We start from the raw sequence: 22,194 nt of genomic DNA, 5'->3' as shown, positions 1-22,194 counted from the left end.
AGCTTTGGGTGGATGGTGTTGTAGATCTAATTATCTTATCAGAAAATAAGGCAACGTTTCCTGGAGCATACCTCATCACATATCACCCAAAACCACACACTGCAAGTTACACAAAAGTTACAGCAAGAGGGTGGGGTTGGGGAGAGATAAGTGTGTTTGTTGATTAATGATCCCCACTCTCTTTAATTGCCCCATTCTCCTAAATATGACACAGTAATTTATAGGATCATGGTGTCTCCCCAACACAGCAGGAGTCTTTGCTATGCTGGCACGTTCTATGTACAATTGCTGACGAGTAAGACTTGTTGAAAACATGCATAAGAGTGGGCTGCAAGTAGTTAAATTTGGTAGGGGTTCATATTGCATGGCTTTGCAACATACCTGCTCAACGTCTGCTGTAGCCTCAACATGAAGCAATTGCTGTGAGAAACCAGTACCTTGCACAAAAAACTCCCTCTAAGCCACAAAGCGACAAGAAGCATAGCCTATAACTATGGTCTTGTTCTTGGAAACAGCAGATGAAGTGATAACAGTTATCATGCCAGAACTGCAAATGGGGCTCACATGACTAAATGATACTGCATACGATAAAAATCGGGGTCAGGCCAAGATGTTTTGTGACCTGAGGCATAGGAGAAGCTGGCATCCTCCAACATGCAGAAGTTGGCTAGATTGGCAGTTGACTCTTTCTTCAACACTGACAATGAGACGGCAACATCCACCACCGCAGCCTGGATTGTTACACACAATTCTGTCATCGAACACTTGGGCAACCTTCCCCACCTCCAGCTGCTGCCACCAGAGGCACCTGCCTCACCCTGCCTAGCAGAAGGACCCTGGAAGACATTATTCCTGCACACAGAAAACTTGATATTGAGGGGAGAGCTTGGCCTTCTCCCTATCACAACCAGCTTTTTCCATGCAGAATTGTGTTTGCAGGAAAGAGCATTCCTTCACATAGTCAGGTGGGCGGACTGGGGAAAGACCGAGTTCCTTACACAATATGTGTTATGTTCACTATGCATAGGATTGCGAGCACTTTAAACGAAAAAAAAGCTGGTAGCATGACGGGAGAGTACTACTCAGGATGTAAGGCCCAGAACAGGCTCAGTGCTGGAGTCTAGTGCAAATTTCTTGTCACAGGACAGAGCTCAGTGTTTAGGGGTGGGTCTGAGGGAGCCAGAGTCTCTCTCCCCCCCCATCCCATTTATTTTGTTATTCCGTTCATTTTTGCTATTAAAGACCACTGGTGGATGCCATTTCGTCACCATGACTATATGCACACAGTGCCTTGGAAACAATGCAAAGTCCCTCGGCAGTCTGGGTAAATAAAATGAAGGCCACCCTGTAACAGTTGTTGAGAGAAGAAGCTCTGCCACTGCTGGAGAAAGATGATCCCTCCTGCCCGCAAATGGTCAATAATAAAAAGTCAGTGTGGTGTGGTGTCATGCAAAGTGTTAAGACTAGGATTCAGGAGACCCAGGTTCAAATTGGCTAAAAAGCTCATTGGGTGACTTGGGCCTATCCCTGCCTCTCAGCCTGACCTACCTCACAGGGTTGTTGTGGGGGATGAAAAGGGGAGGGGAGAACAATGCACACCTCCTTGAGGAACGTAGAAGAAAGGTGGAGTATAAATGTAATAATAAATAATAAAAGTATTGACTTTGCTAGAGTGGCATGGGATTGTTGGTTTGTGTTGTTTTTCTTCTTTTTCGTGTTTTTATTTTGTATTTTTATACTGTGCACCACCCTGAGATCTACAGATGAAAGGCAGTATAAAAATTTAATTATTAATAAATTTGATTAATAATAATAATAATAATAATAATAATAATAATAATTGATGTGTATGTTTTTAAATGGTCCCATTGTTGACTACAGATTTTCATTCATTTTGAAATGAATACTGACTGCACCCCTAGGATTTTTTGTTGTGTGGGTAAAATCCAGTAGTAGAGAGCAGAGGAAAAAGTTGTCTGTTCACCTAAATACTTTTGTTTGAACCATTAGAAGGCTTTTCTTTTTTTTAATAGCTGCTGCTGTTGGTGAAATGTGAACTTTGTCTTTTATTTTCTTGGCAGCTGGGCAGAAAACTGAAATGTTATGGCTTGGTAAATTGATTGATTGACTGGGTAGTTAGTTAGGCTTCTATAATGTGAATAAATTCTTAGAGGGAAAAATCTGTCTGTCAATATATTAATTCTGGAGGAAGCAGGTGGGAATATGTTGACAGCTTTTGGCATCTCCCATGACAGTTTAACAGTTATACAGCCAAGACATGCAACTGAGGTAGCCTGTGTCCTCTGTCAGAAGGACATCTGTTCTATGATGTTTCATAGATTGGTACTGTGTGGAACAGCTGTTTGCTGTTGATTTTACAAATGTTTCCTAATTCATCTTACTTGTGGTTTTTACATTTGCAGCTTTTTGAACTTTATGCTTAAAACAATGTTGAGCTCCCCCCACCCCCAGTCATAGAGGATCATATGCTGAATTTCTGATTAATATCTATAAGATAAGAGGGTAACAGTATGTATAGGCAGAATGGACGAATTTGTCAATTTCATTTTGCCTCTGTTTTTCATTCTTGCAATTATAAATTCAGTTTTCCACATTTCCACAGCAGCTTAATTCCCCCCCCCCCCAGTAAGTGCAAAGGACCACTCTGCAACCAGTTTGCACGAAAGATGCTTAGGCAGGCGATCATAAGAATCTGGCATCATTTATACGGAACTTTATCTCCAAGACCCAAGTGTAGTGCAGGTAATTTTTTCTACATTTTTATTCCTCTGTGACCTCATTCTCTGACCACCCGCAAGACTCCAACACAACAAGAAGCGTGTGTGCCCACCCACTCACTCAATAATGAGCATTTGGTTCAAACCTTTTTTTGCTTGGGTTTGCTAGGGGTGATATTGTAAGGGGCCACCAATTTGTGTCTTTGCCTTGGGTCAGGCTTAGCAGGATTGTAATGGGATACAGGACACACTGTTGTGCTGTGTTGGAACTGCAGTAGTTGACCTGCTTTTGACTGCAGATCAATAGCACTGATTCTAGCAAGGGAAGGGCCTCAATCTGCTGTTCATCCCTGCTTGTTCTAAATAACTTCAGCCTTTCCTTCTGTTATCTGACAGACATTTCTGTGCTACAAGAATCACTGATCCGGATAATTTTGATGAACTTAGTCCGGAAGCAGGGGGAGTGTTGGATTTTACAAATCTCAGATGCTACCCCGACATTATCTATGGCTTTATGAAATACATAATTACCCTTTGGCAACTCTTTACCCCCACCGTGCATGCAGTGACTACAGAATGCCTTTGTGTTATATCTGGCATATTTAACCTTCTGTATATAAATCATGGCAAACAAAATACACCAAATAATTTTGTAAGCAGGGACCTGGATATTATTTCATAGGCAGGCAAACATTTTGAATCCTCAAATGCTTATTTGCTTATTATTAGCTACTTGCGAAATAACCCCAAGTATGCAACAATAAGCCACATGTGCCTGCTTGGATAGGCAGACTCAAAAGTATTCACAGGAAAGAAATCTCTCTCCCAATTTTAATGCCTTGGAAGAATGCAAAGCTCTTAATCTACTTTCCATGTGGCTTGAAAATAGTGTATGCATGTTGGTCCAAAGTGTAAGAAAAAGTTACAGAAGAATTGGGCATATTGGGCTAACCTAAATGTTGTGTTTCTCCTAGTAGGATATACTATTAGATGATAATGATGGTGGTAATTTAGGAATGATGAAGAATATCTGGCCAGTTCCAATGCAACTTTAAGAAGAACAAAACAGCCAGTAGACACATGTGTTCATAGTTTGTAGACAGTATAATTTGAATTTGATATGACTGTTGATATGTAATAAGAATAGGAATAAGAATAGATAAAGCCATTTGATTAGGTGTGCCTTCCCCCCCCCATAGGGAATGAAGTTAGTATGTAAATTACTTTGTCACTGAATAGTTGTGATTTGGGCCTGATTCTGTTCCAGGGATTTCCAGCCTCACACCCACAGGTGCCACAGAGCCTCATGCAGATGTCCCATACACTGAACATTTCTTCTTCTTCTTCTTTAAAAAAAGTTAAGACTCTAGCCATCCTAGAAAGAAAGTCCCCCTTCTAAGCAATTTCTGTGAAATGTGCAAGTCTGCCTGCTCCTGTCAGTATTTTCAGCCAATGCGGGAAGTCAACACTGTGACTGATGAGTTGTTTGGACCCCAGTCAATACGAACTCCTAGAGGCCTAAAAAGCTGCTGTTTCCCCTTCCACTTTAATTTTCCCCCCCTGATTCCGCCTTATTTTCTATGCAGAAATTGAACACGTTAAGCCTTTTATTAGATGGCAATACAATTGAGTGAGACAATACAGACAAGCAGTTTATACCAAGTGGTTGAATATATACATCATGGTAATAATGAGTTAAAATTGCAAATGACGAAGCCATGTTTTGTTCTACAGATGAAACAGACCTTCTTTTCTTTTGGTCATCATAATTATGACTTAGATACATGATATAATGTGATAGCTCAGTTGGTAGAGCATGAGACTCTTAATGTCAGGGTCATGGGTTCGAGTCCCATACTGGGCAAAATATGACCCTCGTGGTCCCTTCTGACTCTATGATTATATGTGTGCTTACGTTTTGGTCTCTGAAGAAAGGGTTAAAGACAGGGAGGCAGTTTATCCTTATGAAAAGATTACTGCTGTAGTGCAAGATAAGTTGTGAGAGATTTATCAACATCTTTGAGAAGAAGGCACCGCTTTGAGGGAAGTGTTAAGATTAGATTTTGTCTGAGTGGCTATTTTGAACACACCTCCACCCATCTTTCACTAAACGAACCAAGAGCCTACTGTAGTACACATTTACAACTCATTTTTAAACTCTCTTTCTCCAAACTTAGGGCTATCTCATACATGACAGTTATGACTCTGGCTTAAATTAGTATTCAGGAAAAATGTGCAACTTACATTGGCAATCATGCACATTAAATCTCTCTCCCACATCCTGGCCTGCTTGAACGACTTTTGCATTTGACCAGAGCAAAGCACAAGACATCTGGAAGCCCTTTTTAGAGCCAAATGACAAGATACTACTCGAATGTTTAGGATTGAAGTCTTCTGCCATAATATCTCTGAAACTGATGCTGTAAAAGTTACTGTGTGTGTGTGTGTGTGTGAGAGAGAGAGAGAGAGAGAGAATTTGGGGTAACAAAAGAATGAGTGGGAAAGCCCCCTGCCACTTCTCTGTTCCCACTCACCTCCTCCTGAGGTGGCTTTTCCTGTGAAGTAAGAGCTACTTATTACACAAGTTTATGCATAACGTACAGTTTGGCGCTTAGTGTCTCATGTGAAAATGACCGTAGATTGGTTGGCAACCTTCTCTAACCTTGCTAGACCCTTTATTGAGAATAGGGCCGTCAATGGCTACCATCCATGATTGATGTTCTCCTTTCACTGTCAGACAGTATATGGTTGCTGGGGGTCACAAGTGGGGAGAGTGCAGTTGTGCTCATGTCATGCTTCTGTTCTGTTCTGATGTACTTGCAGCTCTGCCTCCTTATGAACAGTCTCTCTAATGGCTTCTTAATCGTTTTCTCTCTCATTTGCCTTTCTGTCAAGATTATGTTCATCTACCCTTTGTACACGGGCATACAAACCCATGCTGCACTTTTGCATACTATCACTGAGACCACCTACATAAGTGTAATTCCTGATGCATTTCCTGGTGACATGAAATTTATTGAAGACATTGTCATAACTTTATCGCTGCCCTCAAACATGTCATTCTGGTTGTTGTTGTTGTTATCATCATCATCATCATCATCATCATCATCATCATCATCATTTTAAAAGCCTTGTTTTGTTTCCCTCATTTGACTACTTATATCTATGCTGAGAATTAATGGCTAAATAGAAAAAGGGAGCCAAGTTTTTAAACAATGGGACATAGGTTGTGTGCACACTATACATTTAAAGCACATTTGAAGCATATTTCTCCCCTCAAAGCAATCTGGGCACTGTAGATGGGTGACTGAGGGGAGGAATGAAAGGCAAACAAAGCACAACCCAGTCTGTCAAACTCTGCTCACTATTGTGAATGACCGCCAGAAGCAGAGTAGCAATGAATATCCAGGAAAAAACAGGAAACTGTGCAAGCTAAAGTGCCGAATGTACAGAGACAGAAAAACCAGATCTTTATGACCCATTCACAATATAAAGCCTCCATATGGAAGCACCTTAAGAGTAGGTAATATTGGGATTCATAGTCATACACAGGATAAGGCAGCTTCCTATGTGGTCATGATTTTGTGCCATTCTCTCTGACCAACCGTGACGTCCACAGCATGCCCACTCCATTTTGAACCCTGGCTTCCTCTATTCTCAGCATTGCTTCTCCATTTGTTGGTTCCTATTCAGCCAACGCTTTAAGGTCTTCAGTACCTCACAAGGTCTTCAGTACCTCACGGGGGAAGATTTCTGGCACCCACCTATTTGTATTAAGTGTACGTGGGATAGAATATATGAGATGGAATATGGAGGTAGCTGTGAATTTGTTGTGTGACCTCATACTGGCCCAGAATATCACTCACATTTCCATATGCTGTAATGGAACACAGAGGATTTCAACTCTTCCCGTCTCCTTGGGAATGTTCCTGTCCTCAGAATCAATGTGAAAGACTGTCAGTCTTGTTCAATATTGTCTACACTGGTGGACAGCGGCTCTCGGGGGTTTGAGGCAGTGGACATTGTTCGGATGGAGTGACCAGCTTATTATTGGTGGGAAAGTTCTGTGTGGATTTTATTTCTTCAGTCATTTCAAAAGCTTCCATGGAAAGTTTGATAGTGATATAGTTAAAACACTTTCTGTGACATAAAGGAAGTTGCAGTAGATTGTGTCCTAAGTGCTCAGCCACAAAGTGATTCCATCAAACTCAGCAGGCACTCTTAACTGCTGAATGTATGGCCTGCCATTTCCTTGAGGTGTATCTGCTTGGTATTAACGCCACTTGTTAGAGGTTTTGACCATGATGCATGTTAAAATGTTTAGGAATTCAGATAAATGTGAAATTGCTTGGTGTGCAAAAACATAATAGAATCATAGAGTTGGAAGGGACCACAAGGGTCATGTAGTCCAATGCCCTACAATGCAAGAATCTTTCACCCAACATGGGGATTGAACCCATGACCCTGAGATTAAGAGTCTCATGTTCTACCAACTGAGCTATCCAGCTATCCCTTCACTCTCCTTAGAGTTTAATCTCTTAATCTTTACTGGAAAAGTTTGAAAAGAAGGAGGGGAGGTGGGAAGGTATTGATCACAGAGAAAACTCTTGAAATAAATGGTTGCTCCCATTTACATGTTCCTTGTGGCTTGCCAAAGAGTTGCTATGGTTTCTAATAATGGCTCGGTCTGGCTTTAACCCCCACCCTACAAAAAGAATGTTCCAGTTCATCTTATCAGCTATCCAGCAAGAAGTTTGTGCAGATCATTTGATTTGCTGCAGAAAGAATGACTGAAATTACTATGTGCTTCTGATGCTCTCTAAAAAGCTAAAAGTATCTGTGAGGGGACAAATAGCTTTATACACCACTTTGAGGGTTTTTTTCTACAATCAAGCAGCATATAAATTTTATGAAATAAATAAATGCAACCAAAGATGGGTATTGTCAGACTTAATGAACAGTTTCCCTGTGCAATCATTGGATTCCCCACCCCCGCAAGCAGTGTTAGTACTGCATTCTGTTTTCCCAGTGTTTCCTTACCTGATAATTTCCCCCTCTTATGTGATCTTCTACACAATGTAAACACCACTTCTATAAATGTTGTGGGATCTAGTGCATGTCTAATGCTCATATCTGTTTTAATTGCTTCCAGACAAAACTCCATTGGCAACTCCGATAACCCCAGAAAATTGTGGGATGGAATTGGGGGCCGTATCCTGGTTTACTGTTCTTTCCCACTGTTTTTGTTGGTGAATAATGGGGAAACAAACCGTATGTACATGTGCTTAAAGGGTGGGGAGTGGTGTATGATGACGTCACACCAAGTCCACCAGTGTGAATGAAATTTAGTGTCATATATAATTTAGTGACATGGTCATATATCCATCAAATAGTCACAGTTCCACAATGTAACAGGAACATTTGAAAGCGGGACAGATGAGCTGGCATTACAACTGTGCTGGCTCTCACCCTCAGACACAGTACCTGGACTCTCAGCTCAGGGAAACCAGAGAGCTTTATTCAAGAAATCAGCATATGGTATCAGTATTAGTTCAAAGTGCAGGACACCTGATTCAAAAGTCTATAAGCTTCTAAGATTCATGGCTAAGCAGCAGCTAAGATATTATCTCAACATTTGACATGTTCCTCCTGCTCAACTTTTGAAGTGGGGCAGGACGAGTAATTTGCATGGTTCTTGTCCCAAGAAAAAAGACTACACTTGCAAGCATGCACTCCTGTGGGTGTGCTGGGTCTGTTCACACCAACACATCATTGGCACATCTTTGACAATGGGGCCTGAGTTGGTTTCTACAACTCAACTTCTGCCTCTGATTCAGCTGGCCCTATTCAGTGGCCAGCAGCCTCCTTGGTTACCATGGGAACTTCACTCTCAAGGGGTTGGGTAAGATTGACTTAGACAGTTTCCACTCCCCATCTCTGATGTCCAGTAACAAAGGGGTCAATCAATCAACTCACTGCTTGGCCTCTCCCCATCTCTGAACTCTGTATCCTTCTTCTCTGCTACATCCTGCCCCAGTTAATGCCACAGGATGTATGACACTACCCTGGAAAACTAAAGTAATAAGATCAGTATGGTGCCAATATGGCCTGAGCTGCTTCTTGGAACTTTGGTTAGGTGTGTCTGCCCCATGGACAGTGCAGTAAATAGTGCAATACTATATATTTCTGTTCAGAAGCAGGCTCTATTGACTTTAATGGGACTTACTCTCAGGTAAGTGTTTATTGGATTGCAGATTAAATTACTAAAAAGATACACTCTCCCCTGTGAAGGAAACCAACCCTAGGAAGTTTTAGTAAGAAATAACTACTGCTCAGAAAAGAGAGAGAAGGATTTAAAAATATTTCTTTCTTTCTTTAAACCACCCATCATCTGAAACTCTTGTAGCCGCTTACAATATTTAAAACAAGCAACAAGATACTAATATTTAGTATTATTTATTATAGCTATATTATACTATAGTTATGGTATACAGTCATTTAAAACAATATTATTATTTGGTATTATTTAAATATAATACTATAATTATGATATATGGTCATTATTTTAAAAAGCATTTGGGTTGGTATAAAACTGGTCGGTAGATGCCCTTATCATTATAAAACTGCACCCTTAACTACTCTATACTGTATTGACTTGCTGTGTGCATAGATTCTAAAAATTATTTTTTTAAGGCTGCAATCCTTAATGCTAAAAAACCCCTGTAAGTTTTCTTAGAATGAAGCCTGCAATCCAGTGACTTTGGAGTAACTCCCGCTGAATTTGGTGGGACTTTACTTCTGGGTAGCCATGCACTGGATTGCGCTGTAACCTGTCAGTCTTGTTTGGGCAACTTCCTTCTTGTGCTGAGTGGTTTGAGAGCTGTAGAATTAGGGCTCCAGGTTTTGATGTTAGATGCGTCACTTTTCTGTGCTCAGGAAGTTGTGACGCAAGTCATGGGTTGGGTTTGAGGTTTTGGAAACCTTTTGTAAAGGCAAATCACTCTCCTTGCCCTTTTGCATTTGCAAAGTAGCAGTGACAGTTGGAGGATAACGGAGGCATGCAGGCCAAAATGCAGATGCTTGTCAGACATAACGGGAGGATTTTCGTGGCGCTTTGTGTAATCCTCTTTATGGGATGCACAGTACAAGGTAAAACCGCAAGTGGCTGTTTTCTCTTTTTTCTTTTTCTGTAATCTTCTTGTTGTGCTACGCAGCCTGATATAGGAAAAACAAGGCTAGTTAGTTGTGCAATCCTACACCTGTCTACTCGGAAACAAGTCCTACTGAATTCAATGGGACTTAACTCTCAAGTAACTGTGCAGAGGATTGCTGTCTAAAACAGAGCTGCTCCATGTCCTTCTCATGTGGATTTTAAGATTAGCGTTATATACAACACCAGTCGTGTGTTACTCCAACCCCACATATGAATGTGGAGGTAGCCTTGCTACAGCAGAGCAATCTCTTTGCATGGGTGGCTACCCTGATGTGTTGCTTTTATTCTTTTGAAAAAGGAGAGGTGTCTGCTCCTGCTCCACAAACACAGGAGTACACTGCCTCTAAAGACTTAAATTAGAAAGGGCAGGGGGAAGGAAAATAAAAGTGACCTAAAGAAGGCTGACTGAGTTACTGGGCATTGCTAAAAAAAAGGGAAAAGGTTGTCTTCTTAATGCTCAATACTCCTTGTTTTGTTTTCAGTAGGCATGATGTGCTCTCCTATGCATGAGTAGTGCAGTTGAGGAGCACGTATATATGGGGAGGGGGGGGAATATGGTCACTGAATGACATGGGTATGGTCTGTGGGGGGAAGTGTGTCACTTGTTTCCAGTGATATCACAGACGCTAAAAAGTTCAACTATCCTCTACCCAGCACCTTACAGTTGCAACAGCTATATGAGCTGTGTGCCTATGTGCATGAGTCAGTGAAGGGAATTCCATTTTTCACAACAATATATTATGGTTCGAGCACCTGCAAAATGCATTTGGCGTACTAGCTGGGAAAGCTGCTGTACTTGCACTTTTGTTATGCAGCAGCTGGTCATTAGGAACGTGGAACCTATTATAATTCAGCTATAAAGTAATCATAAGAAATACTTTCAACATCAACAAGTTCCAGTCTCTGTAATGGTAGCAGAATAAGACACATATATTTGGAAATAAGTTTCATAAGTAAAGCTTAATAGTTTCCACCCTTACTTTAAAATGCTATTATAATTTTCAAATGATTGATGGTACAGTGGTACCTTGGTAGTTCAACGCCTTAGTTGTTGAACAAATCAGCTCCCGAACATCGCAAACCCGGAAGTGAGTGTTCCGATTTGAGAACGTTTTTCGGAAGCCGAATGTCTAATGCTGCTTACGTGGCTTGCCTTTGTTTTCGAACCGTTTCTGGAATTGAATGGAATAAATTTGAGAACCAAGGTACAAGTGTAATTTAAAGCAACGTTTCCCAGGCTGTGGGTTGTGAGGCCTGTGCAAGTGGGCTTTAGAATCCTAAACGAGTATGATGAATGCCACTTACAACTTGTAACCAATCATGGGAAAGCCTCAAGTCTTACATTTGAACACTTGGGAAATGTTCTCTACTGGTTGGCAACAGATGTGGTGACGGTTCACCACAAAGTGGTCATACAGGGAGTTGTTTTGAGTGAGTATTACAGTTCCCTTCTGATGTGCAGGAAGATTCCCCCAATTAGGTGATATTGCAGTTAAAATACATGAAACTGACAGCTGCCAAATACCTAAGACCCAAAATTCATGTGACAGTAAATGGATGAGTCACCATACTAAGTACGTTTGGACTTATGGGTTTAAAATTTGCTGTATTTGGTAAGTTATAGAAAATAATAATTAAAAATGATATCTTATTATTACTTTATAAATCAAATATTACCTTAGGTGTGTTTCACCTATGTTCTCTATATTATAATAACCAAGTATGAACCAGGGAACCCAATTCTTTGCAGGTCTATGCAGAAAAAAAAGTCCCTCCGAGTTTAATGGGGCTTACTCTCAACCCTAAGGCTGCAACCATAAAGGGACTTAACCCAAGCAAACTTATTAAGGATTAAACTGTCAGTTCCACATACTCATTTTTTAAGTCCTCTGAGCTGTTTCTAGTAACCTATTGTTATATAGGGTAGAATCCAACCCTGTGTTTGGTCCATCAGCACAAGAATTTCTGTTTGTGTAATGGAATGTTCTCCCTTCTGATCCCCCATGTACCCCCTAAAATCTGTTTGAGGGGTCCCACTAACCACCTGCACCAGATTTGGGGGGCACCATTGGGAGGAACGAGAGAAGGGGAAATTCTATTGTAGAAATGGAAAGTTTGCGCTGACAGGATGCGTTAGTATACTACCCTCGGCTGGAAAATGTAGACACTGTTTTTCTCTCAGCCAATTTCTAAGCGCCTTGTTGATTTTGTTTGATTGGTGTGTGGTATGAAAGAAAAAAACAAGCTGTTTGAAAAGGCATTCAGCTTCCTCTGTTAGGGTTTCAGGTTGTCTTGTGGTACAAGAGGAAATTTGTGTAAGTGTTATGTACTGAAGTTCTCACCCTGGGCCAGCAGGGGGATACTGTAGATAGTTTTCACTCAGGTCCACTTCAGTTATTTTAGGCGGGAAACCCTGGGTTGTTGTTGCTACAATGTTGACAGCCGGCTGCCTATAAAAGCAGGCCGGCTGAGCTGTTTGCTGTTCAGTTCTGTCCAGCTTACAAGTAAAGAGCTGCTCTGGAGAAATCGCCGTGTCGTCTGCTATGTTCGCCCACAACTTAACAGTAAGTGTGAAGAAATTGAGGGCTCTGTACCTCAGGAGTTACCACACAGGATACATGAACAGCTAAAAAGAAATGCAATTCACAGCCCAACGATCTGGACGTATTTATCCTCCCCCACACCATACATTTAAAGCACATGGCCTCCCCCAAAGATCCCTGGGAACTGTAGTTCTCAGGGTGCTGGGAATTGTAGCTCAGTGGGGGGGGGTAAACTCTAGTTTCCAGGATTCTTTGGGAGAAGCCATGTGCCTTAAGTGTATAATGTAGATGTATAGCAAACTCATTCTATGAGTGATGGTGCTTATGTAGCCAATGGGGCACCATCCACACACAAGAGGGGAGGTATCAGCAGACTTAGGGGCACTTTAAGGTTGGCAGAAATTAAAAAACCCAGAATCTTCAGATTAAAAATCCCTAAGGGTGGATCCCTCACAAATGACTGACTGATGACTGAGTATGCTCTGTAGGCACAGAACACCGGCTTACTTGCTGACTTTTGGCAGGGAGAGGAAATGGAAATGGTGCAGAATGGAATAGAGTATTGCAAAGTACCATGTTCTCGAAGATGTCCTCAACAATGAGCACTTTACACTGCATCATTATGCTGAAGGTCTGACTTGTGAGACCTCTCATTTTCAAGTTTCCTTGGTATAATAACATAGTGCCACATGTCGAACTGTGGCTCATCTTTTGGCGTTTCACAGTAAGCATAGATGGCAATATGCCCTCTTTGTATTCAAACCGTTAAGCTCTCCATAGAAATGGCTAAATCTGTCAAATTCAGTTTATTCTCTGTTTCTCATTTCCCTCATCATGAATTCAATTCTCCACATTTCCACATCCGTTTGTGGGAGAAATTGTCCTACTGAAAATTCACCAGCATTTTAGTGTGAATTTCTCCTAATTGACACCATTGTGCATGCAATTTTGCATAATATACACCTTTTTGAAAAGCATTTTTCTCTCTATATTATTGTATGATATTTTCATCAATATATACTTTTTAATGCACACTTTACATGACTCAACGACTAAACAACAACAAACCCCAGTCCAGTACAATATATGTCTTTTTTCTTTTCAACACATTGCTTGATTGGAGAATCAATTCAGGAAAGTGTGATCTTTGAAGGATGCCTGTGTTTTCAGTTCATGTATTGTTTCGGAAAGGTTGAATTAGGTAGATTTGCCTTTAATGTGAATTTCTTCCACATTCCTAGCTCTGGCATCCAAAGAACTGATTTGGTTTACATAAGGACACTAGCCCAGCGGATGTTTTGATTCCTCCCTTCCCTTTGAATGGCAGGCAGCATGCCATACACACAAGCTGCTTTTGTAACACTCCTAGATTTAAAAACTGGCTGCTGTTTGAGCAAAAGAAGTGTGGAATCCCGCTTGGGCTGATGAAAAACAGTTTTCACGATTTTTTTATCTCCTTGTTAAACTGCTGCCTATGGCACTTTTTTTAAAATAGCTCAATAAAATGCTGTTTGGAACTACTATACACAGGCTAAAGATAGCAATCCAAAAGTGTCAACAGGAAACAACTTCCAATAGCTACCCCCCCAAAAAATTTCCTTAATAAAACCAGTCTGTGCTCTTCAGAAGGCTAGGAAAATAACTTAGGCAAATTTTAAAGCAAGTATAACAGGAAAGACACTGCCATAACTTTAACTTAAGTTAAAAAGCAACAAAGGATGGACACAACTATAAAGCTTGCTATGTAATTAGTTAATACTATTAAAGAACAGGATGAAAGTTTAATTCCGCAAATTGAAATGCTTATTTCTGCTTCTTTGATCTTTGGGTTGGGGGGAAGCCTGCACTGGAATGTGGTTAAGCTAAAAAGGAAGGAGTTAAAGTCAGAAAGTATCTAGGAAACATCTGCAGTAACTATTTATCACAAGTGGTAAACAGGCCTTTATGAGGATTTAATCTATTCTTATTGCCTTTATCCAAACCACTTTCCTATCCTTTGTATTAATATACCTATTGTTCCATTTTGGAACATTTTGGCTTCCGAACACCGAAAACCCAGAAGTAAATGTTTTTCGGAAGCCGAATGTCCGAAGCGGCTTCTGCTTGAGTACTGGAGGCTCTTGCAGCCAATCGGACGCCACGCCTTGGTTGTCGAACATTTTGGAAGCCGAATGGGATTCCAGAATGGATTATGTTCGACAACCGAGGTTTGACTATTCTGTATTCAGGCCCAGCTTACTAAGACTATTTTCAAACTGGTAAGTATGAGATTGTACCTGCCAATTCGAATATACTGAGGAAGAGGCTATGTAATTTTAAGGCTGATCTCTCTGTGTCTTCCATCAGCCACCAACTCTGCTTTGGTTCCTGACTCGGAGCCTTCATATTTTTAAATGTTACTGTGCATATATGTTCAGAGGTGCCCATTTTAAAATGAAGTTACTGATGGTTTTCCCATGAAGTGATATTTGTGAGAAGCTACTCATCCAGAGTAGGTTGCTAACCTTCAGACCTTGGCAAAAGACAACCCTGTTTAGAACTTGAATATTGAATTTTCTGTTCTGTTTTCCATAAAGTACAGTGATTGCATTAAATGTGAGGAGTCTGTATTAGTATTTAATGCAGGGTTATCTGTTGATATTTAATTGTTAAGGGTTATGAATACACCTGATTCTAACAAATGTACATTTTCACCAGGGGCTCCTGTTCAGTCCGGCCACTATGCGTGGGTCAGGTGCAGACCTGGTGCCGGTTCTGCAAATTGCATTGAAGAGCGAGGGCTAAGCTTTGTGATTCCTGATGGAAGTGCTAACATGATCCTCCCTCCCATGGCTGATCCAATGCTGTAAGGGAAAAAAAACTTTTGTCTTTAGTACTTATTATGAGTTTTCACTAAGCAATGTTTACTAAGCAGTGTTTACAGGATGATGATGCAAAATGGAATAGATTTTAGGCAGCTGTACTGATGCCATGAAATATTTTTCATTTAACCACTATACATCTGCATCCCCATTACTTGGATTCAAAAAAAACACAGGCAAATAGAATTGCTGCTCCTTTTTTCCCAGCAGGGTTCCTGTGCATTTTACAGCAGCCTGACAGATTACCCTCTGCTTTCTTTTCCAAGCTCCTTTCACAGAGGTGTGTGTGGAGTGGGGACCTATTCTTTGCTAATGAAGCTCTGCAAAACACCATCTATTTTATTTCTTTATATCTTGCCTTTCTCCCATTATAGGAGCAAAGGTGACTCACAACATGAATGAAAACAGATACAGCTAAAAATATACAATCAATATAAATATTTTAAGAAAATAAATAAAAACAAGTAGCCATATTAAGCACAGCATTGAAAATACTATAGCTATTTTAAAGCAAACACAAACACGAAAAGAATATTCAACACCCACCCTGCCTAACTACAGCCAGTTAGTGGCCAAAGGTTTGTCTGAACATAAAACCCTTTGCCTACCAGTGAAAGGAAAGCAGAGAGGGTGCCAACTTAGCCACCCGTGAAAGGGAGTTCCACAATCTGGAAGCAGCCATTGAGAAGGCCCTCTCTTGTTTTCACCAAATGTGCCTGGGAAGGGACTAAGAGAAAGTCTTTCTCAAGATCTCAAAGCCTGGGAAGGCTCATACAGGGAGATACATCATATCTACTAGGGATGGGCAGGCATTAGACTTGTAGGATCTGCTTAATCTGCTTAATTTTAGAAGCCAGAGACCAACTAAACAGAGGTGCAGCACAGTGTCTTGGATGTTATATGCAAGGAATAAAGGTTGCCTCTGGGTACATGCTCAGCCTAGGACAAAAAACCCTGGTTTCCCCCAGCTTTGTTCCAGCAGCCCAACTTAGAGAATGGAGGGGGGGAGGTTGCTTTTAGTTGTTATTTTGTTTGGACTACTGGAAGTCAAACTCTAGCTGATATACTGCAAACCACCCAGCAATCTTTCAGTAGATCCCGATCTACATTCTGCTCATACTTTATCTACGCATTGGCGGGGCTGTAAAGACCCCTGACCATTAGGTCTAGTCATGGCCGACTCTGGGGATGCGGCACTCATCTCGCTTTATTGGCCAAGGGAGCCGGCGTACAGCTTCCGGGTCATGTGGCCAGCGTGACTAAGCCGCTTCTGGCGAACCAGAGCAGCACACGGAAACACCGTTTACCTTCCCGCCAGAGCGGAACCTATTTATCTACTTGCACTTTGACATGCTTTCGAACTGCTAGGTTGGCAGGAGCAGGGACCGAGCAATGGGAGCTCACCCCATCACGGGGATTCGAACCACCAACCTTCTGATCGGCAAGCCCTAGATTCTGTGGTTTAACCCACAGCGCCACCCGCGTCCCTTGGCGGGGCTGTATATGTAAACAATGAAGCAACCATGCCTCTCATTTATTACAGCAACCCTGTCAAGTTGCTTGGGCTCTGCCCTTAAGATTTTAGCTCAAATCCTCCGAAGTCTATGTTTCATCAATTCCATTTTCACATTTACTCCACCTTTCTATCAGAATCGACAACACCTGGAGTCCACCTCTCAGTTTCTTTGAAGAATACGACTCTCATCAGACTCTCCCTGATGTCTGGCTGTAAAAGGGCACTCATCCCTACACAGCATATATTTCTGATGTAAATGGTCCAATCTCAGGGTTGAGCCACCCATGAGGCTAGGCCAGATGACTGCCTCAGATGGCAGGATGCGCTGGGGCAACAGATCCAGATGTAGATCTTTATTCTCCCCTTGTTGCTGACGTAGATCTTCACTCACCACTTCTTTCCTACTGGGGAGGGAGCACATCATTTTGTGCTTTGCCTCAGGTGCCAGAATGGCTTGGGCCAGCCCTGTCCTATCCTTCATTTCAACATCATTAAATTCGTTCAGTTCATTCCCAAGCTTAGTTCGGAGAATGAGGTTTTCAAAGTTATATCCAAGGTTTAGAATAAATTATTATTATTATTTTTTGGCTATTTTTCAGAATGAAGAAATTTCAAGACCACCCTGAACACTTTCTAGTTTCTGGAGATGAGTATGGATCAGGAAATGAAATTGAAGAAGAATATGGGTCAGGCATCGAATTTGACACAGATGATGCCACTATTTCTGACCAGATCACACCTGATCCAAATCTGAAGTTTAAACTAAAAGATGAAGCTTTGTTTTTTCAAGATAACAGACTGTAATCTGTTATGGCAATTGCAATCTAATTTCTTGCATGCTTTTGTGTTTTATGATTAAGTGAAATGACACCTATTCAAAAGTGTTATAAAAACTATCAAACAAACTATAAATGCCTTAATTTTTTAGTGCTTCTCTTTCGTATAAAATGTGCTGAATGCAAGTGTTCTCCTTTTTAAAGATGTAAACTCGCCTTCCAAAATTTGGAATTTCTTTTTAGTTGTTGTAAAATAGAATCTGAACATATCAGCCATTTGTTCAAATAGCACTTGAGTTAGGGGGAAATACAATTTTTAAAAAGCAGCAACTTTGGTCACATCCGCAACATATGTTTAAAGCACATGACTATTCCCCAAAGATTCTTGGGACCTATAGTTTTGTGAAGAGTGTTGAGAATTGCTGCTCTGTGATGGGTAAACTACAGTTACCAGGATTCTTTGTGAAGCCTTGTGCTCTAAATGTCTGGTATGAATGTGAAACTGAATTAGGTAATGGAATGTGAGGTAAATTTCTTCCGAATGCCTCACTTCCTTTTACTTGGCTCTTGACTTAGGGATGGCTCACTCTTCTTAGCAGCCCAAGGCAAGCCAGCAAGAGTGTGCCCCATAGCCCTTGTGTGATTCTCAATGATCTGGAGACACATTCTACATTTAGCCATGGAGTTGGCCATGTAAGAAGCAGTGAAAGAACCCAGACGTTTCCACTGCTTCGGGTTTGGTGGACATCCTTTGAATTATACCATGCTACACAGTTTCCTAGTCTGTATAACACTTTTCAAAAGTTTCATTAGTTTGCTATTCTTTTTTAAAAAATTGACATTCCGGATAGTGATGGAGAAATCTGTCAGTTTCTCATTCTTCCCATCTTAAATTCAGACCACCAAAATTCTGCATTAGTTTGCATTAAAAAAGGGAAAAAACACTGTTACAAAAATTTGTATGCATTTGCCCTAATGTGGTGTAAACGCTTTTTCTAATATACACATTTTTGCAAGCAATTTCACCTAATATAATGCATTTTGTATGCTATTTTCACTAATAAAATGTATATCTGTATATTTTGGGGTACACCTTCCCTGGATATACACATTTTAAACATATTTTCGAGTTGAAGAACTGCATTGAAACATTTGGAGAAGTGGATAGGAAGTGAAGGATAGCTGTGTCTTTGCATATTGTTTCAGGAAATACAAATTAGGTCGGTTCACATTCAAATGCAAACCAAACCAGATTTCTTCCCCATCCCTAATGCCAGACCACAAAATAATTATTCTTATTTTCTATCCCTACTGGAATTTGTTATTTGCAATCTGAGAAACTATACTGCTCCAATCACCCAAGTGTTCTTGTCCTGTTTCAGTTATATCAGCATAATGTGGCCTTGTGTTTGCAAATCTGCACATCCTGAATCTTTTATTCATCTTAAAAGCAGCTACAGAACTTCTTTTATAGTATACTTTAAACTGCTTTCTAACTTTGCCCTGATACTTGCATTTATTCAACTATTATTCTATTAAAATCTAGATGCAATGAAAGACTCTTTTATTTCTTCAGTAATAATCTAAATATTATTGGTTATACTGCCATAAATATGGTGCTAATGTTATCTAAGCTACAAGACTTGTGAAAATGTTAACGTAAAAGACACAAGAAAATCCACAAGTTGGAGAATATACATATAAAATGCATATTTCAGCAATGCTTTACACGAGAGAGGGGAAGGTTAGGTTGTTAGATTATTATATGATATAATGTTCTTTGGACAGTGTTACCACCCACCACCGCCCATTGCTCTGATTACCATTTGCTCTGGTTCCCATAGGCGTATGGAGAACCTAAAAGCTTGCACACCGTTTTTTGATGTTCTGGTTGGCCTAATAAATATGGCTGCTGCAGAAGTGAAGAGTGATACTGGCTTAGTTTGAATATTTTTGCTATCTCTGATCTGGTCTGCCTCCCCCTTCAATGGTAGTGGCAGAGAAGCACTAACACTTGTGCTATCCTAGAACTGTTCTAAGGAGCTGCAGCATGTACATACAATCTAGTGCCAATTTAGTGACTGTGGGTCCCTCCTCCAGCCACTTGACTGTAGGTAGGGCAGTATATTTTGGAACCTTGTTGTGTTGCAGAAGTGCTGCCTGAGGCGAGACTTTCAGTCTGCATGACTCCCAGTACACACACACACTATCCCCACTTCCACCCATTCAGTAGATGCCCAGAACTGATGGCTTTTTACTGAAGAATAGGGATGCCCACTGTGCGTGCAGCAGGAGGTATATACTCTTTTCCATATCATTGTGCAGTGGTACCTCGGGTTACATACGCTTCAAGTTACACACTCCACTAACCCAGAAATAGTGCTTCAGGTTAAGAACTTTGCTTCAGGATGAGAACAGAAATCGTGCGGCGGCAGCAGGAGGCTCCATTAGCTAAAGTATGCTTCAGGTTAAGAACAGTTTCAGGTTAAGAACGGACCTCCGGAACGAATTAAGTACTTAACCTGAGGTACCACTGTACAGTCATACCTTGGAAGATGAACAGAATCCATTCCTGAAGTCTGTTTTACTTCCAAAATGTTCGGAAACCAAAGCTTCTGATTGGCTGCAGGAAGCCGCATCAGACATTCGGGTTCCAAAGAACATTTGCAAACTGGAACAGTCACTTCCAGGTTTGCAACGTTCAGGAGCCAAAGCATCTGAGTACCAAGGCGTTTGGAATCCAAGGTAAGACTGTACAGTGGTACCTTGGTTCTCAAATTTAATCCATTCTGGGAGTCTGTTTTACTCCCGAAACCGTTTTAAAACCAAGGCACGGCTTCTGATTGGCTGCAGGAGCTTCCTGCACTCGTGATAACTAGGGAAAGGGCCATAGTGCAGTGGCACAGTGTCTGCTCTGGCTGCACAAGGTCCCAGGTTTGATTTCTGGCATCTCCAAACTGCCTTTTTGAATCTCTGGAGAGCTACTGCCAGTCAATGTAGAAAATACTGAGTTAGATGCACAAATGGTATGACCCAGCACAAGGCAGCTTCCATCTTGCAAAAAAATTAATGGGAGATCCAGGTAGAGCTTCCATCATGCAGTGGACAAAACAGGTGAGAAATGCTTTAGTTTAGAAAGGAGAAAGAAAAAATGGAGGGGAGACAGGGCAGAGGCAGGGACTTATGGCTTCCCTGAAATAATCTTGGGAACTGTAGTTTGTTAAGAGTGCTGGAAATTGCAGCTCTGTAAACTACCATTTCCCAGGATTATTTTGGGGGAACCCATGTGTTTTAAATTTTCTTTATATGTTCTGTGTGGATATTGCAGCCAGGCCTCATCTGCTGCATCCTTCTGATCAGGAACAAGACACACAAGTTCCCCCGAGCATAGTAAGTAATATTTCTTAGTGCCCTCCTTTTGGCTACAATTGAGGTGCACCGACCATCTTGAGTTCACGGTTAGGAGGAGCAATAACATGGATGTGGTAGATGAGATTGGATTTCTGGTCCAAGGTCACCCAGACGTCCAGAACTCCTCTGTATTGTTATGTTATGTGGATAGCAAGCTCTTCTTCCCCTTCTCCTCCAAATCAGTGCGTTCCCACACTTTACCTTCTCCCAATCCAGATTTTTTCATACCCTTTCCTTTTTGAAATATACCCAGCATGCCCCCCGTTTCTCTGATGAAAATAGGGACGCCTCATTCCATAATGATAATTTTATTCTTTATACCCCATACATCTGACTGGGTTGCCCCAGCCACTCTGAGCAGCATCCAACATATATAAAAACATAAGAAAACATTAAACGTTTAAAGCAACCCTTCACTGTACAGGATTGCCTTCGGACGGCTTGGGAGTTGGATAACTCCATACCCCCCAACATTTCTCCATTGAAAATAGAGAGACCCTAAGGAAAAGAGACTGACAGTCATCCTTCTGGTTCCAGTTACAACCTTCTGGTTGGTTGATTGGTTTGGCTAGGAGTTGGATAATTGGTTAATTGGTGAGCTATGAGATGAAGGGGAGGGGCAGGTGCCTTGTCAATCCCAGAATGCCTTGTCAACCAGTCAGAGGCAGCTTTGTCAATCCCAGCAGCAGGTATAAAAGAGGACGACCAGGCCCTAGTCTCTGGTTTTGGGGTTTTTTAAAATTCCTTTACCACTCTTTCCTTCTTTCACTCTCTTCCAGATTGTGCAAAGTTTCCTCTTTCCTTCCAGCTCCTTTTGTCTCATGCTTTTACAGTTGTGAGCCCAAAAGGAGGAAGAGGAGGAGGATTTCTATATGGCAAATGCTTCAAAGTAGGGACTTCATTTGTGGTAAATCACAAATGGGACCTGCAACAAAAGGCTGCAGTGCATTCTGCTGCTTCTGTTTAGGGTTCCAGCCAGCTATTCCCTCCAAGTGCATTACACACAAACACACACACATCAAGTGCCAATGTATATTCCATGGTTTATTTAGCATTCTCAGTTGAATCATTATAGCTCTTGTCTCCCCGCCCCAAACATTTCTCTATGGAGGGCCTCAGTAAGAGAGGAGAAAGGA

The 22,194-nt window shown here is 41.2% G+C and overlaps 1 protein-coding gene across 4 annotated transcripts; it reads left to right on the top strand.

Annotated features, from left to right (window-relative positions):
* The first annotated feature begins 237 nt into the window (after window positions 1-237).
* SRGN (serglycin) lies at window positions 238-19,204 on the top strand. 4 transcript variants are annotated; one of them, XM_083614521.1, is made up of 5 exons: window positions 238-965; window positions 2,624-2,763; window positions 4,006-4,095; window positions 15,192-15,339; window positions 17,471-19,204. In XM_083614521.1, the coding sequence occupies exons 1-5, from the start codon at window positions 655-657 to the stop codon at window positions 17,673-17,675; spliced, it is 894 nt and encodes a 297-aa protein (XP_083470647.1). In that variant the 5' UTR covers window positions 238-654; the 3' UTR covers window positions 17,676-19,204. The 4 variants fall into 4 exon arrangements, with proteins under 4 accessions (XP_083470647.1, XP_083470648.1, XP_083470649.1 ...); XM_083614522.1 differs by having other exon boundaries at window positions 367-965; window positions 2,627-2,763; XM_083614523.1 differs by lacking the exon at window positions 238-965 and adding an exon at window positions 1,169-1,428.
* Window positions 19,205-22,194: the final 2,990 nt, after the last annotated feature.

The sequence above is a fragment of the Podarcis filfolensis genome, assembly GCF_964270895.1.
Source record: "Podarcis filfolensis genome assembly, chromosome: 5".
NCBI lineage: Eukaryota > Metazoa > Chordata > Lepidosauria > Squamata > Lacertidae > Podarcis > Podarcis filfolensis.
This window is presented reverse-complemented; position numbering and strand designations above follow the sequence as displayed.